This window comes from Salvelinus namaycush, chromosome 3 (genome assembly GCF_016432855.1).
Source record: "Salvelinus namaycush isolate Seneca chromosome 3, SaNama_1.0, whole genome shotgun sequence".
In the NCBI taxonomy this organism is placed as follows: Eukaryota; Metazoa; Chordata; class Actinopteri; order Salmoniformes; family Salmonidae; genus Salvelinus; species Salvelinus namaycush.
Window position 1 is genome coordinate 66,776,067 of NC_052309.1, and position 14,268 is coordinate 66,790,334.

The 14,268-nt window shown below is 41.6% G+C and overlaps 2 protein-coding genes across 5 annotated transcripts in view; one reads left to right on the forward strand and one right to left on the reverse strand.

Moving 5' to 3' along the window:
- Window positions 1-8,764, forward strand: LOC120035224 (transmembrane protein 98-like). Of its 4 annotated transcripts, none has more exons than XM_038982023.1 (8): window positions 1-150; window positions 2,277-2,514; window positions 2,828-2,899; window positions 3,142-3,273; window positions 3,485-3,518; window positions 3,609-3,724; window positions 3,822-3,881; window positions 4,054-8,764. In XM_038982023.1, the coding sequence occupies exons 2-8, from the start codon at window positions 2,384-2,386 to the stop codon at window positions 4,253-4,255; spliced, it is 747 nt and encodes a 248-aa protein (XP_038837951.1). In that variant the 5' UTR covers window positions 1-150; window positions 2,277-2,383; the 3' UTR covers window positions 4,256-8,764. The 4 variants fall into 4 exon arrangements, with proteins under 4 accessions (XP_038837951.1, XP_038837961.1, XP_038837969.1 ...); XM_038982027.1 differs by lacking the exon at window positions 1-150 and adding an exon at window positions 1,517-1,593; XM_038982033.1 differs by lacking the exon at window positions 2,828-2,899 and having other exon boundaries at window positions 3,121-3,273.
- Window positions 8,582-14,268, reverse strand: part of LOC120043994 (supervillin-like) — a 19,954-nt gene continuing 14,267 nt past the window's right edge. The window contains exons 21-25 of the mRNA XM_038988586.1: window positions 13,112-13,267; window positions 12,751-12,894; window positions 10,041-10,153; window positions 9,663-9,818; window positions 8,582-9,246 (exon numbers count right to left, since the gene is read on the reverse strand). Of these exons, the coding sequence (XP_038844514.1) occupies window positions 9,160-9,246; window positions 9,663-9,818; window positions 10,041-10,153; window positions 12,751-12,894; window positions 13,112-13,267 (656 nt within the window). The 3' untranslated portion in view covers window positions 8,582-9,159. The remainder of the gene's footprint in view (window positions 9,247-9,662; window positions 9,819-10,040; window positions 10,154-12,750; window positions 12,895-13,111; window positions 13,268-14,268) is intronic.

The following is a 14,268-nucleotide window of genomic DNA, read 5'->3' on the forward strand; positions in this document are numbered from 1 at the left end:
CACCGGCTGCCTGCTCAGTGCTGAGCCGTTCACGTATGGCCTGTGCGCGTTCCCGGTTTGGAGAGGTCGGTGCCATCTCCATGCTCGCCTAGAGGAAAAGGTGCTTTGTTTCTCAAAGCTATAATTCAAGAAAACGGACTAAATGTATAGGTAAGTCTATTATTCTCTAACACATTTATGATAGGTGTGTTTAGTTTACTTTCCGTATTCAGAATAGGATGATGCAAGTGTGAATTATATTAGGTTGGGGGAAATTAATTGAATTACTCTATGAAATCTGAACTGTTCCTTGAGGAACAATAATGATTTGGGGGGTTATTTGGGGTTCACTGACCTAACAACTCTGCAAATATTGCAAATGCAGTTCTGATATGTAGGAAGTTCATTAACCACAACACAACTGGGAAACTGTAACTCTGACTAGTGAATAGAGATATCTATGTATCATTAATTATGTATTCATTTCAAACATGTATTATTTCAAAGATCGGAGATGATGAGATGAGGCGCTGTTGCTTTCTTTGCAGAACATTGTTCCATGAATGATCTGTAGTTGGAAATTCAACTCGATTCAGGCAAATCTTTGTTTTTAAAGAGCTTGGTCTCACATTGCAGATATTCCTCAAATGACTGGATGCACACTTTCTCACTATTCCATCATCAACATTGTTGGTGTAGTGAATTTGGGGGTGTGGGAACTGCAATCTGGAACAAAATGTGGCCCCCCGTGAGGGGGCACAGAGATGTTTACATTAAGCCTACAAAATGTCTCCAGGCTCTAGTCTACTGTGTCTCACTACATACGAATCAAAGATGGTGACCGCAGGATATTCTTTGGTCAGATGGTTGAAGGATGTTTTAAATTGAAGTACTACAATGTTACGCATGACACACTATAGGCTGGTAGGGCTGGTCGGGTTAATAAATAGTGTTTGGTCCAATGGATCTGCCCAAAATTACAGAATAAAACAGTCATCTGTCTATCAAATCATCTTTTTGTAATAGAAACGTGTGGAGAAACCAGTCAAAACTCCACCCTGAGTGAGTGCCTCTGAAACCAACAGGCTTTAAAGTGACCGTTGGCCTTTGAACAGAAAAGGAGTCCGAAATGATTGATTGAAAGAGAGCGGCGAAAGAACTGTATGATACGGCCAGTGTGCTGCAAATTAATCTGCTTAAAGAATTACAACATTCCAAAGCGGAATCTCATATAATCATCTGGATTAAAATGCTGGTTGGGAATGTTGTAATTCGGTAATTCCGTTGCCCATAGTGACTGCACAAAAGCTGTGTTTCAATGGTGCCTCTCCACTGTATGAGTGCCAACTCATTACAAAGCTATTATGCTGTACCAGAAGTAATTTTGTCTTTCTGCTCATGGCCTCTTATAGTAGTAGTGAGACTCACACGCACACATTGGGCTCCCAGGTAGGGCAAGGTTAGGTTAATGAGTGACTACACTAGGCAGAGGACAGGTACTGTATTTTGTGTACTCTTTGTTTGACACATCCTGTGTGAAAACTACTCACTGTGGTAAGACCATCAGAAGTACATTCCAGATTCGCACAACTAGGACCTGAGAACCCCAAAAGGGTAAGAGGGTAGACAACAGATATTGTTTCTTTTGAAAGGATATTGTTTATTTTGCTGTGTGCATATTTGGATCCTGAACAGCTAGTCATAAAGTATGTCAGATACCAAAAATACATCACTCACAGTACACCGTAAACAGCTCACATAACTCTGATTAAAAGCTTTTGAGAAACTCTGGTTTGGATCTGAAATAGGTTATAAAGCATTCACATCATTTATCATGGGTTTCTTGTAGGATGTGGTTGCACCGGGAAAAAAACATGCAATAATATGTTAATATCTTCCTATAATGTATGATTATATTATTTTATGTTGAGATTCAGATGTTATGATCAACTAACTGTGTTATATTAATGGACAGTATGTACTCTGCTACAGTAAACGAAGCAAACACAAAGGGCTTGTCCACTGATAGCTTTCTATGAGTTCAGATAAAGATCAGAGTTTTGTTTGTTTTGGAGGTGTTTCATATTTAGTGGCCAAGTCACAGGGCATGTTCTCTGTGGTTTGTGAAGTAGGCTATATCTAACTACGTAGTTGCACATGGTCGAAATGGAAGTTGAAGTATGTTCGTTTTCAGATGGCTTCTCAGCTAAAGCGTCTTTAAGATGTAACCATACGTCTATGAATCAACTGTCTGTAACTACTAAACTACCAACCACTAATGACCAACTCCTCCACAGATGAGCGACCAGCCATAACCACCAAGCCCAGACAACCAGAACCCTGGTCAGAACCACTTTCTCTCTCCCTGTTGCCGACTGCCGACGCCCTGGGACCCGTCGTCACCATGGAGACGGTGGTGATCGTGGCCATTGGGGTGCTGGCCACCATCTTCCTAGCCTCCTTCATTGCCCTGGTGGTGGTGTGTCGACACCGCTACTGCCACCCCCACCACCTGCTGCACCACTTCAACTCCAAGTCAGTGCCTAGTATACCTACTAGCTACATACAATACATCTGGGAGGGGAGAGAGGGAACAGTGGCATCTTGGGTCGTCAGGGTTAGGGCCTTACTCCTAGCCATGCCTAGTATGTCTAGCTAGCTTCATCTGGGAGGGGGAGGGAGGGGATAGTGGCATTTTGGGTGGTTATGGGTAGTGCCCTGAGTTTGTCCAGACAAGGAAAACTCTTGGCCCTAGTGATGGGGTATGTGGCCTAGGCCCTACAATGCATTAGGTGGTGGTAAGGGGTCCTGGATATAGCTGATTCAACTGTGTCCCACTCTTACCCAGGCCCAATGGACTGACCTGCTGGTTTGAAGCTATAAGTCTATGGATTGAACAGAGCGACTTCACAGCACTAAGGTCAAAACGATACACGGGATTAATACTAAGTCAACATACAGGGACAAAGTTCTAGAGCCAGTAATATTTCTCTGTCTCACTCTCTCGCTCGCGTTCCCTCTCTTTCATACACACACACGCTTCTATTCAGAATACATTCCCTCCCTCTCACACACCTACTCAATACACATTCTCTCCCTTTCTCTCTCACACACTCTCTCTCTCTCTCTTCCCTTCATCAGAACTTCTCTGCTTCCCCACAGACCCAATGTTGACCTGATCGGTGCCATGGAGACCCAGAGTGAGCCGTCTGAGCTGGAGCTGGACGACGTGGTCATCACCAACCCTCACATCGAGGCCATCCTGGAGAACGAGGACTGGATCGAGGACGCCTCGTACGTCTGCCATGTGACACTGACATGTGCCAGGAGTAGATCAGGCCAGCTGTTGTAGCTATTCGTATACTGTATATAGCCTTCCGTGGTTACCAGAGTAATAACTTTAACATGGTCATAACATCATCAAGTTCAAATAAGTGATAGATCTCTGACATAATCATACAAAAAATTAACCCTTATTTACAGCTTTTCTCTCTTTCTCTAACAGTGGATTGGTTTCACATTGTATCTCCATCTTAAAGGTAATGTCTGTGTGCTGTACACCCTGCATGAATACATCGTTTTCATTACGATCTAACTCAATGATATTTACACACTCTCTCCACTGGCAGATCTGCCACACCCTGACTGAAAAGCTGGTTGCCATGACAATGGGCTCAGGCGCTAAGGTGAAAGCCCCAGCCAGCCTCAGTGACATCATCACTGTGGCTAAACGCATCAGTCCGAGGTAACTGTCAGGTTATACAGTGCTATCACATAACCCTTAAATTATCTGACCGAGCTACGTCCTTCATGACCTCCCATCGTCCCGTGTGTGTCTGTAGGGTGGATGACGTTGTGCGGTCAATGTACCCTCCACTGGACCCCATACTTCTTGATGCCAGGTACCTAACGAAGTTTGCTTTTGTTAGATTACATCATTTATAATGGTTTGAGGGGACAAGGATAGCTGGGAAAATAGACAATATAGACCATAGTTCTGCTGATGGAACTCATATGATAAGAGGTATCTGATGGAGAAATTCTAAATGTCCTTTGTCTATTTTGTCCCCTCAGGGCCACCGCCCTCCTCCTGTCAGTCAGTCACCTGGTGCTGGTGACACGCAACGCCTGTCACATGTCTGGCAGCATGGACTGGATCGACCAATCACTGCACGCCGCTGAGGATCACATGGTGGTGCTGCGGGAGGCGGCGCTAGCGTCTGAACCGGAACGGAGTCTACCTGGAATAGACGTGCAGAGAGAGCAGGCTATCTAGAACACACAGACATGTACATACACACATGCACGCATACATTCACATAGACATTGGCAAGCAGGCACATACACTCCTTCTCTATACATCATACAAATAGACACATTAATGCACATCTCGGGCACATTCTCACGCATACACAATGCTTGATAAACACACAATAAAAAAACTCGACACATTCCCAATGCTCTTTCCCACTGTTGTTCTGTGCTGATTTACATACAGATGGGTTGCTAGATAATAGAAAAGAGCTGGTTTTAGAAAAGGATGGGTTGCCAGATCCTTGTGCTATTTTGCTCTTGATCCTTTGACTTTTACCATGTTTCTGGTTTTGTATATAGTTATGTATAACCATACTGTATGTTATGATTAGGATTTATATAGATTTTATGTTACACTCTCAGACTCAGATTGTATTGTAAGTGGAGAGCTCATTGAGACAGGCTTGTGTGTAGTTGTTGCCATGGACGACTGCCCCCTTGATATTCATTCCTGGGTGTCTTCCATCTCCCAGCAGTGAGCTATAATCCACCCCGTTAGGAGTGCACAGTCACATGGAAGCTTAAATTTAGTCAACTAATCCATGTGGGGGAAAACCCTGGACACCCAATAGGACCAAAGGCCTGGGAAATACATGCACACCTACTCAGAGCAATACACTCTTATTTAGAGCAATACACTCTTACTCAGAACAATACACTCTTACTTAGAGCAATACACTGATACTCAGAGCAAAATACTCTTACTTAGAGCAATACACTGCTACTCAGAGCAATACACTCTTACTTAGAGCAATACACTCTTACTTAGAGCAATACACTCTTATTTAGAGCAATACACTCTTACTCAGAACAATACACTGCTACTTAGAGCAATACACTCTTACTCGGAGCAATACACTCTTACTCAGAGCAATACACTGCTACTCAGAGCAATGCACTGCTACTCAGAGCAATGCACTGCTACTCAGAGCAATGCACTGCTACTCAGAGCAATACACTCTTACTTAGAGCAATACACTCTTACTTAGAGCAATACACTCTTACTTAGAGCAATATACTCTTACTTAGAGAAATACACACTTATTCAGAGCAATACACTGCTACTCAGAGCAATACACTCTTACTTAGAGCAATACTCTTCCTCAGAGCAATACACTGCTACTCAGAGCAATACACTGATACTCAGAACAATACACTCTTACTTAGAGCAATACACTGCTACTCAGAGCAATACACTCTTACTTAGAGCAATACACTCTTACTCAGAGCAATACACTGCTACTCAGAACAATACACTCTTACTTAGAGCAATACACTCTTACTTAGAACAATACACTCTTACTTAGAGCAATACACTCTTATTTTAGAGCAATACACTCTTACTCAGAACAATACACTGCTACTTAGAGCAATGCACTGCTACTTAGAGCAATACACTCTTACTCAGAGCAATACACTCTTACTCAGAGCAATGCACTGCTACTCAGAGCAATACACTCTTACTTTGAGCAATACACTCTTACTTTGAGCAATACACTCTTACTTTGAGCAATACACTCTTACTTAGAGCAATACACTCTTACTTAGAGAAATACACACTTACTTAGAGAAATACACACTTACTTAGAGAAATACACACTTACTTAGAGAAATACACACTTACTCAGAGCAATGCACTGCTACTCAGAGCAATGCACTGCTACTCAGAGCAATACACTGCTACTCAGAACAATACACTCTTACTTAGAGCAATACACTCTTACTTAGAACAATACACTCTTACTTAGAGCAATACACTCTTATTTTAGAGCAATACACTCTTACTCAGAACAATACACTGCTACTTAGAGCAATGCACTGCTACTTAGAGCAATACACTCTTACTCAGAGCAATACACTCTTACTCAGAGCAATGCACTGCTACTCAGAGCAATACACTCTTACTTTGAGCAATACACTCTTACTTTGAGCAATACACTCTTACTTTGAGCAATACACTCTTACTTAGAGCAATACACTCTTACTTAGAGAAATACACACTTACTTAGAGAAATACACACTTACTTAGAGAAATACACACTTACTCAGAGCAATGCACTGCTACTCAGAGCAATGCACTGCTACTCAGAGCAATACACTGCTACTCAGAACAATACACTCTTACTTAGAGCAATACACTCTTACTTAGAACAATACACTCTTACTTAGAGCAATACACTCTTATTTTAGAGCAATACACTCTTACTCAGAACAATACACTGCTACTTAGAGCAATGCACTGCTACTTAGAGCAATACACTCTTACTCAGAGCAATACACTCTTACTCAGAGCAATGCACTGCTACTCAGAGCAATACACTCTTACTTTGAGCAATACACTCTTACTTTGAGCAATACACTCTTACTTTGAGCAATACACTCTTACTTAGAGCAATACACTCTTACTTAGAGAAATACACACTTACTTAGAGAAATACACACTTACTTAGAGAAATACACACTTACTTAGAGAAATACACACTTACTCAGAGCAATGCACTGCTACTCAGAGCAATGCACTGCTACTCAGAGCAATGCACTGCTACTCAGAGCAATGCACTGCTACTCAGAGCAATGCACTGCTACTCAGAGCAATACACTCTTACTTTGAGCAATACACTCTTACTTTGAGCAATACACTCTTACTTTGAGCAATACACTCTTACTTTGAGCAATACACTCTTACTTTGAGCAATACACTCTTACTTTGAGCAATACACTCTTACTTAGAGCAATACACTCTTACTTAGAGAAATACACTCTTACTTAGAGAAATACACTCTTACTTAGAGAAATACACACTTATTCAGAGCAATACACTGCTACTCAGAGCAATACTCTTACTCAGAGCAATACTCTTACTCAGAGCAATACACTGATACTCAGAACAATACACTCTTACTTAGAGCAATACACTGCTACTCAGAGCAATACACTCTTACTTAGAGCAATACACTCTTACTCAGAGCAATACACTGCTACTCAGAGCAATACACTGCTACTTAGAGCAATACACTCTTACTTAGAGCAATACACTCTTACTCAGAGCAATACACTGCTACTTAGAGTAATACACTGCTACTTAGAGTAATACACTGCTACTCAGAACAATACACTATTACTTAGAGCAATACACTCTTACTTAGAGCAATACACTCTTACTCAGAGCAATACACTGCTACTCAGAGCAATACACAGCTACTCAGAACAATACACTCTTACTTAGAGCAATACACTCTTACTTAGAGCAATACACTGCTACTCAGAGCAATACACTGCTACTCAGAACAATACACTCTTACTTAGAGCAATACTCTTACTCAGAGCAATACACTCTTACTTAGAGCAATACACTCTTACTCAGAGCAATACACTGCTACTCAGAGCAATACACTGCTACTCAGAACAATACACTCTTACTTAGAACAATACGCTCTTACTTAGAGCAATACACTCTTACTCAGAGCAATACACTGCTACTCAGAGCAATACACTGCTACTCAGAACAATACACTCTTACTTAGAGCAATACACTCTTACTCAGAGCAATACACTGCTACTTAGAGCAATACACTCTTACTTAGAGCAATACACTCTTACTCAGAGCAATACACTGCTACTTAGAGCAATACACTCTTACTCAGAGCAATACACTGCTACTTAGAGCAATACACTGCTACTTAGAACCCGGAGTCAAGACAAGCCTCCCTACCAGCTGAAGGTGTTGGGCGGCTTTTTGCTGACCGGTGGTGCGATGTTATTGGAGCATTGCTAGCTGCCTCTCCATGCATGCCTAATACCGTAGCTTGAACTGAAACCCAAGAGCAGTAATCACAGTATAACCCAGCTTTACACACACACTGCCCAGCCCTAACACAGCTCACAGAGCTGCGAACACTGCACCACACACTCAAGCTTACAGAGCAACTGTAACAGAGTTCACACACTGCTAACCTAAGGAGCAACTGTACACAGTGATACACACACTTACGCAACGAGACAGCGTGGAGACTGTAAACACACACATTAGAGTTTATAGGCAAAACTATATTGTTAAACACTCGGTCAAGCTTAGAGACAAATCAGGTGTTTTTTCACTTTTGTCTTTCTGAGAAGATATGCCTTTTGTGCCGTTGTCCTTCTTGTAATTCAAGCTCTGAAATAATTCAAGCTCTGAAATTCAGCCTAAGAGAAGACTGCCAGTATAACTGCAGCCTACATCAGATAAGCAGAGCTCTGTGATGGAATGATATTGATTGAGATGAAACATGAAGAAAGTGGCCACTTCTTTATTTTCCTGGTTTCCGTTGTTTATTACAATTGATTGCTTTTGTATGTAAGCTCTCCTGTGTTTTCTCCTCCCCACCCACCGTCCGTTAGTGATGTTACCTTATATCCTGCCTTTTTCACCTTTCTCTTTTTTTCCTCCATTGATTTGTACAGGTAAATTAAAGTTTCATAGGAAAATGTGTAATTCTGTTTCGTCTTCTTTTTAGTTAACATTTCTGAGGGAATCCACAGTCAGTAAGAAAACCGCACACTCATGTAAACTCTAGGAATAAGAAAATGGATCCAGTTGATTGATTGGGGATACGGATGGTTGTCCTTCTGTTTGAAGGTATAGGCAGTCTTGTCTCTCTGCAAGCGAGAGCGAGTGTCTGAGAACGAATAAGGCCCTAAAGCACCATACTTAAAGAAGACACACAAATACAACTTAAATACAGCTACTAAGAAAACACTGTACACGATTTGTCATCACCTGACCAGAAAATAGCATTCTCTTAAAAATAGAAAATACAAAAACATTTTCTCCTCAGGATATGTTGACATAAATAAAATGGGATCTTGTTGTGTTTGTTTAGGTTTTCAATAGAGTCCTTTGCTTTTTTTCAGGCTGATTTGTTTCCAGTTTGGGAGGGAGTCATACTCATCTCTCTTCATCTTCAAAATAGTCTGAAACATATAAACAAACAGACATTACTTCAGATACTGGAGAATACTGGAGAAAAGCAAGCACCCACTGGTCTTAGGGATGAACGCTTTGTGAAATATTCACATAGAAACCTACATATGTCACATTGTTTTTATCATCTGAGACTACCACAAGAAGATGTTTCAATTGGCCATATCATTAAGACGTTAGTGGTGCGCCCTAGTGGCTGTCAGGTGTAGCTGCACTCTGTTTAATATGACGTCATAATACTGTACAAAACATGCAGCAGACAAATGTATCCAAAGTGTGCATACATAGTTTGTGCATACACTTTCATATGAGTGGGCCCAGTGGGAATCAAACCCATTATCGTGATGTTGCAAGGGTCATGCTCTACCAACTGAGCCACACAGGACTAGCGTGTTTGTGTGTCAACCTGGAAGTCGTTGTCGGAGAGGTATATCTCCAGGCGCTGGGGGTCCACTCCCTCGGGCAGAGGGGTCTGCAGCAGCTCCTCTAGGGGGTACTGGGTCTTACTGAGCTGGGCCAGGGCGTCCTGCACCAAGGTCAGCTTGACCCTCCCGGCCTCCCCCTGGACAACATCGTTCACAAGTCAGCATATATAAATCTAAAACATACCTGACTTTTAAAGACAAAGACTGTGGTGTTGCTATGACACGACAGCCTTTGCCCAACCAGATAATACTGAACTGTGTTTACTGCTGTTGTGAAGTTAACATCGATGATGCTACTGATGCGTACAGATGCTATTATTGATCATGAAAATTATTATGAGGAGGAGGACAAATAGTACCTGTGTGGTGGGTGTGGGTCTCTTCTCCCAGCGAGGGAAAACGTTGGTGAAGGTGAGGGGTTCTACTCCGTCCTGGATGAGGTAGGCCTGAAGAGGGCGCCTCGGGTTCCTCTCTAAAACACCGCCAACACACCCCAAACCGGCAGAGAACCACAGAACAACTTAACCCCTAACTACAGCATATCCCCGACACACTCCAACCATCTAAACACCTCAGATTAAAATCTGGACCTCGAAGTCAGTTCCACTGCTTTTTTAAACTTATTCTTCCCCTCTAATCAAGGACTGATTTGGACCTAGGACACCAGGTGGGTGCAATTACCAGCAGTACTCTGGACCTCATAGGGTACCCCTGATCTAAACAATCAAGGTTTTTTACATGATGTATCTAGCATTGAATGGAATAGAATGAATTCATCCCTGATGTTGAACTAGCCTTTTCTTACTTCCACAACGCATTCCAGGATGTATGCAATAGGCCCCTTTTTTAAATTCAGGATTAAGGGCAGAGAGAACCCTTGGTTTACTAAGGAACTTACAAAAATCATAAGGGAACTAAATGCTATGTGGGCTAAAGCAAAAGAGACTGGTCTGGCAGATGATTGGATGGCTTTTAAACGTCTTCGAAATGTGGGTGTGGCTATGATCCGTAAATTGAAAGCGGACCACTACCTGAAATCTACTTCACATAATTTAAATTATCCATCCAAATTCTGGAATGTAGTGAAAGGTTTGGAGTGCAAAAAAGATACACAGCTTCCCAAACAATTGTTGGTAGACACACAGATTGTAACTGAGAGAACCTCCATTCTGAAAGCGTTGAATCAGCATTTTTTAGATGCAGGCAGTTTATTTGAAAAGGTCAAAGGTATAATTGAGCCCTATGAATTTACCTGACACCCCTGTGCACTACTTCGCCAGGTTCTCCTTTTCATCCTTCTGTTTCAGAAGTGTGTAAAGCCCTGAAAAAATCCCCTGGCCCTGATGAACTAGACCCCCGCTTCCTGCACCTAGCTGCAGACATCATTGCTCCCCCCTTAACATGTATTTTTAACCTCACGCTTGATGATAAGGAAATCCCCAAGTTATGGAAATCTGCTTTTGTACTGCCTCTCCTGAAAGGTGGAGATCCTTCGCTACTTGACAACTATCGACCCATATCAAAATTGTCTGTACTGTCAAAGGTACTGGAGCCCTTAGTTAGTAGGCAGCTAAAGGCCTACTTCCAAGAAAACATAATCTTAAATGGAATGCAATCAGGTTTTAGGTCTGGCCACAGCACCGTTTCAGCAACATTGAAGGTTTTAAATGACATCCTCTGTGCTCTTGATAAGAAGTTACATTGTGTGTCTGTCTTTATTGATTTGTCGAAGGCTTTTGACACTGTGGACCATGCTGTGTTAGTGCAAAGGCTAAAATGTTGTGGAATTACTGGTCATGCTCTAGATTGGTTTATAAATTACCTATCAAATCGTACACAATGTGTAATGACAGATGGTTGTAAATCTGAGTCCATAGAGGTGTGCTCAGGTGTTCCGCAAGGTTCTATTTTGGGCCCACTGTTGTTCATTTTGTATATCAACAACATTGGGGATCTTATTGAAACAGCGGATGTTAATTTGTATGCAGATGATACTGTTCTTTATTCAAGTGGTAGTAGTTTATCTTTAGCTTTTGAAAATGCCCAAAGAGCATTTAACATCAGAATCTGTATGATTTAAAGCTGGTTCTAAATTCTGGTAAAACAAAATGCATGGCATTTTCAAATGCCAGGCATGTTACTAATCATGTCATTGCTACATTGGCTGAACATACTATAGAGCAAGTTAAAGTGTACAAATATTTGGGTGTGTGGGTTGATTATAAGCTGAGCTCCACTGTGCATGTAGAGAACTTGATAAGGAAGCTCAAGCTGAGAATAGGTTTTTATTACCGGCATAACGCTTGTTTTTCTTTTGAGACCAGGAAGGAGCTGGTATGATGAACATTACTGGCAATTTTAGATTTTTATAATGTTATACTGTATATATATGCAGGCCTCAACCACTACCCTGAGAGCACTTGATTCAGTGTATCATGCAGCCCTCAGGTTCATTACAAATCAAAAACGTCTAACACATCATTGTGATCTCTACAGCGCTGTTGGCTGGTCGTCATTGACCTTGCGTAGGCTTAAACACGGGTATACACTGATTTATAAGGCCATATTGGGTAAAATGCCATTTTATCTCTGTTCTTTTTTAGTCAGGTCAGTAAATAGATTTCAATTATGGTCCCATTCTCATTTGCTTCTAACAGTACCAAAAATTAGAACAGGTCATGGTAGAAATAGTTTTAGTTACTTAGCTCCGTGGTCCTGGAATTCTCTCCTGAACATTTTAAAATTTGATGATCTTGTTTCGTTGGTGGAGTTTAAACACTTGATATATGGTATATGTCATTGAAGAGTGTAATTGTCTTTAGGACAGCTGTTTTTAGTCAAGTAAAATGTTTTTGTTGTACTGTATGTGTGTTTATAATTTTGTTTAATGTTGTGTTAGGTAAGTTGTTTTATCTGAAACGTTGTTCCCCTTGCTGCTATTGGACCAGGTCTCTCTTGGAAAAGAGATGTTATCTCAATGAGAAAAACCTGTATAAATAAAAGGTAAAATAAAAAATAAAATGAATCAACTCTTCTATTTGCTGCCTTGCTTTGTCTACATGCTCTCACCTTTGCAGTACTGGAGCACTGTCTGCATGGCACACCTCCTCTCATTAGCCCAGCGGATACAGGCTGAGCCAGCGGTCTGACTGTCCTCAGGCTCACCTGCCTGCCACAGATACAGCTCCATACAGTTATCCAGCAGGAACAGGGCTGGAGAGGGATAAGAGAGAGAGAGGGAGAAAGAGAGAGAGAGAGAGTGAGTGAGAGGGAGAGAAAGAGAGAGCGAGAAACAGTGAGAAAGGGAAAGAAAACGAGGGATATTAGGTGAGTGTTTTGTACCTCAAGTCCTCGTGATAACAATGGAAGTTGTGTTTATGAGTGCGTGCATGCATACATGTGTGTGTTTGGGCTTTGAGCGGACACTCACCTGGCTGTGGCACAAAGTACAGGCTCTCCTGGACAAAGGGCATCGCCATGACAACCCCTGGCAACCGTGCAGGGCTCTGCAGCTCCTCCCCCTGGAAGGTTCCGGAACGGGCGCTCAGATGGAAGAGGCGTGGCGTGAAGTTATACTTCCCTGGATCTGAGAGATAACAACACACAGCATCTCATCACATCAACCTCTCAACCTTCCAGCACTCAGTCAAGTTCAGCTGGTGTATACCTTCTTACATTAGTCATCTGTGTGTTCGTTTAAAAAGAAGACTGGGATATTTGTTCAGGTTATTCTGAGCTTTCAGGTATTCTGTTAAATACAGTGCCGTGAAAAAGTACTTGTCCCCTTTGTAATTTTCTCTACTTTTGCATATTTTTAGTATTGAATGTTATCAGATCTTCAATCAAAACCTAATATTATATAAAAGGAACCTGAGTTTACAAATAACAAAAAAAATGTATACTTATTTTATTTATTTAATTAACAAAGAAATGCAACATCCAATTCCCCTGTGTGAAAAAGTCATTGCCCCCTTACACTCAATAACTGGTTGTGCCACCTTTAGCTGCAATGACTGCTTCCTGTAGTTGTTGATCAGTCTCTCACATCGCTGTGGAGGAATTTTGGCCCACTTTTGCATGCAGAACTGGTTTAACTCAGCAACGTTTGTGGGTTTTCAAGCATGGACTACTCGTTTCAAGTCCTGCCACAACATCTCAATTGGGATTAGGTCTGGACTTTGACTAGGTCATTTCAAAACTTCAAATTTGTTGCTTTTTAGCCATTTTCGTGTAGACTTGATTGTGTGTTTTGGATCATTGTCTTGCTGCATGACCCAGCTGTGCTTCAGCTTCAGCTCACAGATGGATGGCCTGACCTCCTGTAGAATTCTCTGATACATGTCTACATAGAGTCATGACTACATGGAACTCTACTCCACATCAGGTAACTGATGCAAGCAGTGGAATAAGATTTAAAAAGCAGGTACAGGTAAAAATACACCTCTTGGAACAGCGGGGACTGTTGTGTGATATTGTTGTGTGGTGGTATTGAACATTTTGTGTTGTGGATATGTGGTGGTGTAGGGATGTTATATGATGTCCTGTTTGATCTTTAGCTCATTCAGTACAAACATAGTTCACTGTTTT

What these genes read in the sequence shown, in the direction of transcription:
- LOC120035224 (XM_038982023.1), top strand. Translation starts at nt 2,384, where the DNA reads ATGGAGACGGTGGTGATCGTGGCCATTGGGGTGCTGGCCACCATCTTC. An exon ending in AGCGACTTCACAGCACTAAG is followed by an intron (nt 2,900 to 3,141) that starts GTCAAAACGATA and finishes GCTTCCCCACAG; the next exon opens with ACCCAATGTTGACCTGATCG. An exon ending in GACTGGATCGAGGACGCCTC is followed by an intron (nt 3,274 to 3,484) that starts GTACGTCTGCCA and finishes TTTCTCTAACAG; the next exon opens with TGGATTGGTTTCACATTGTA.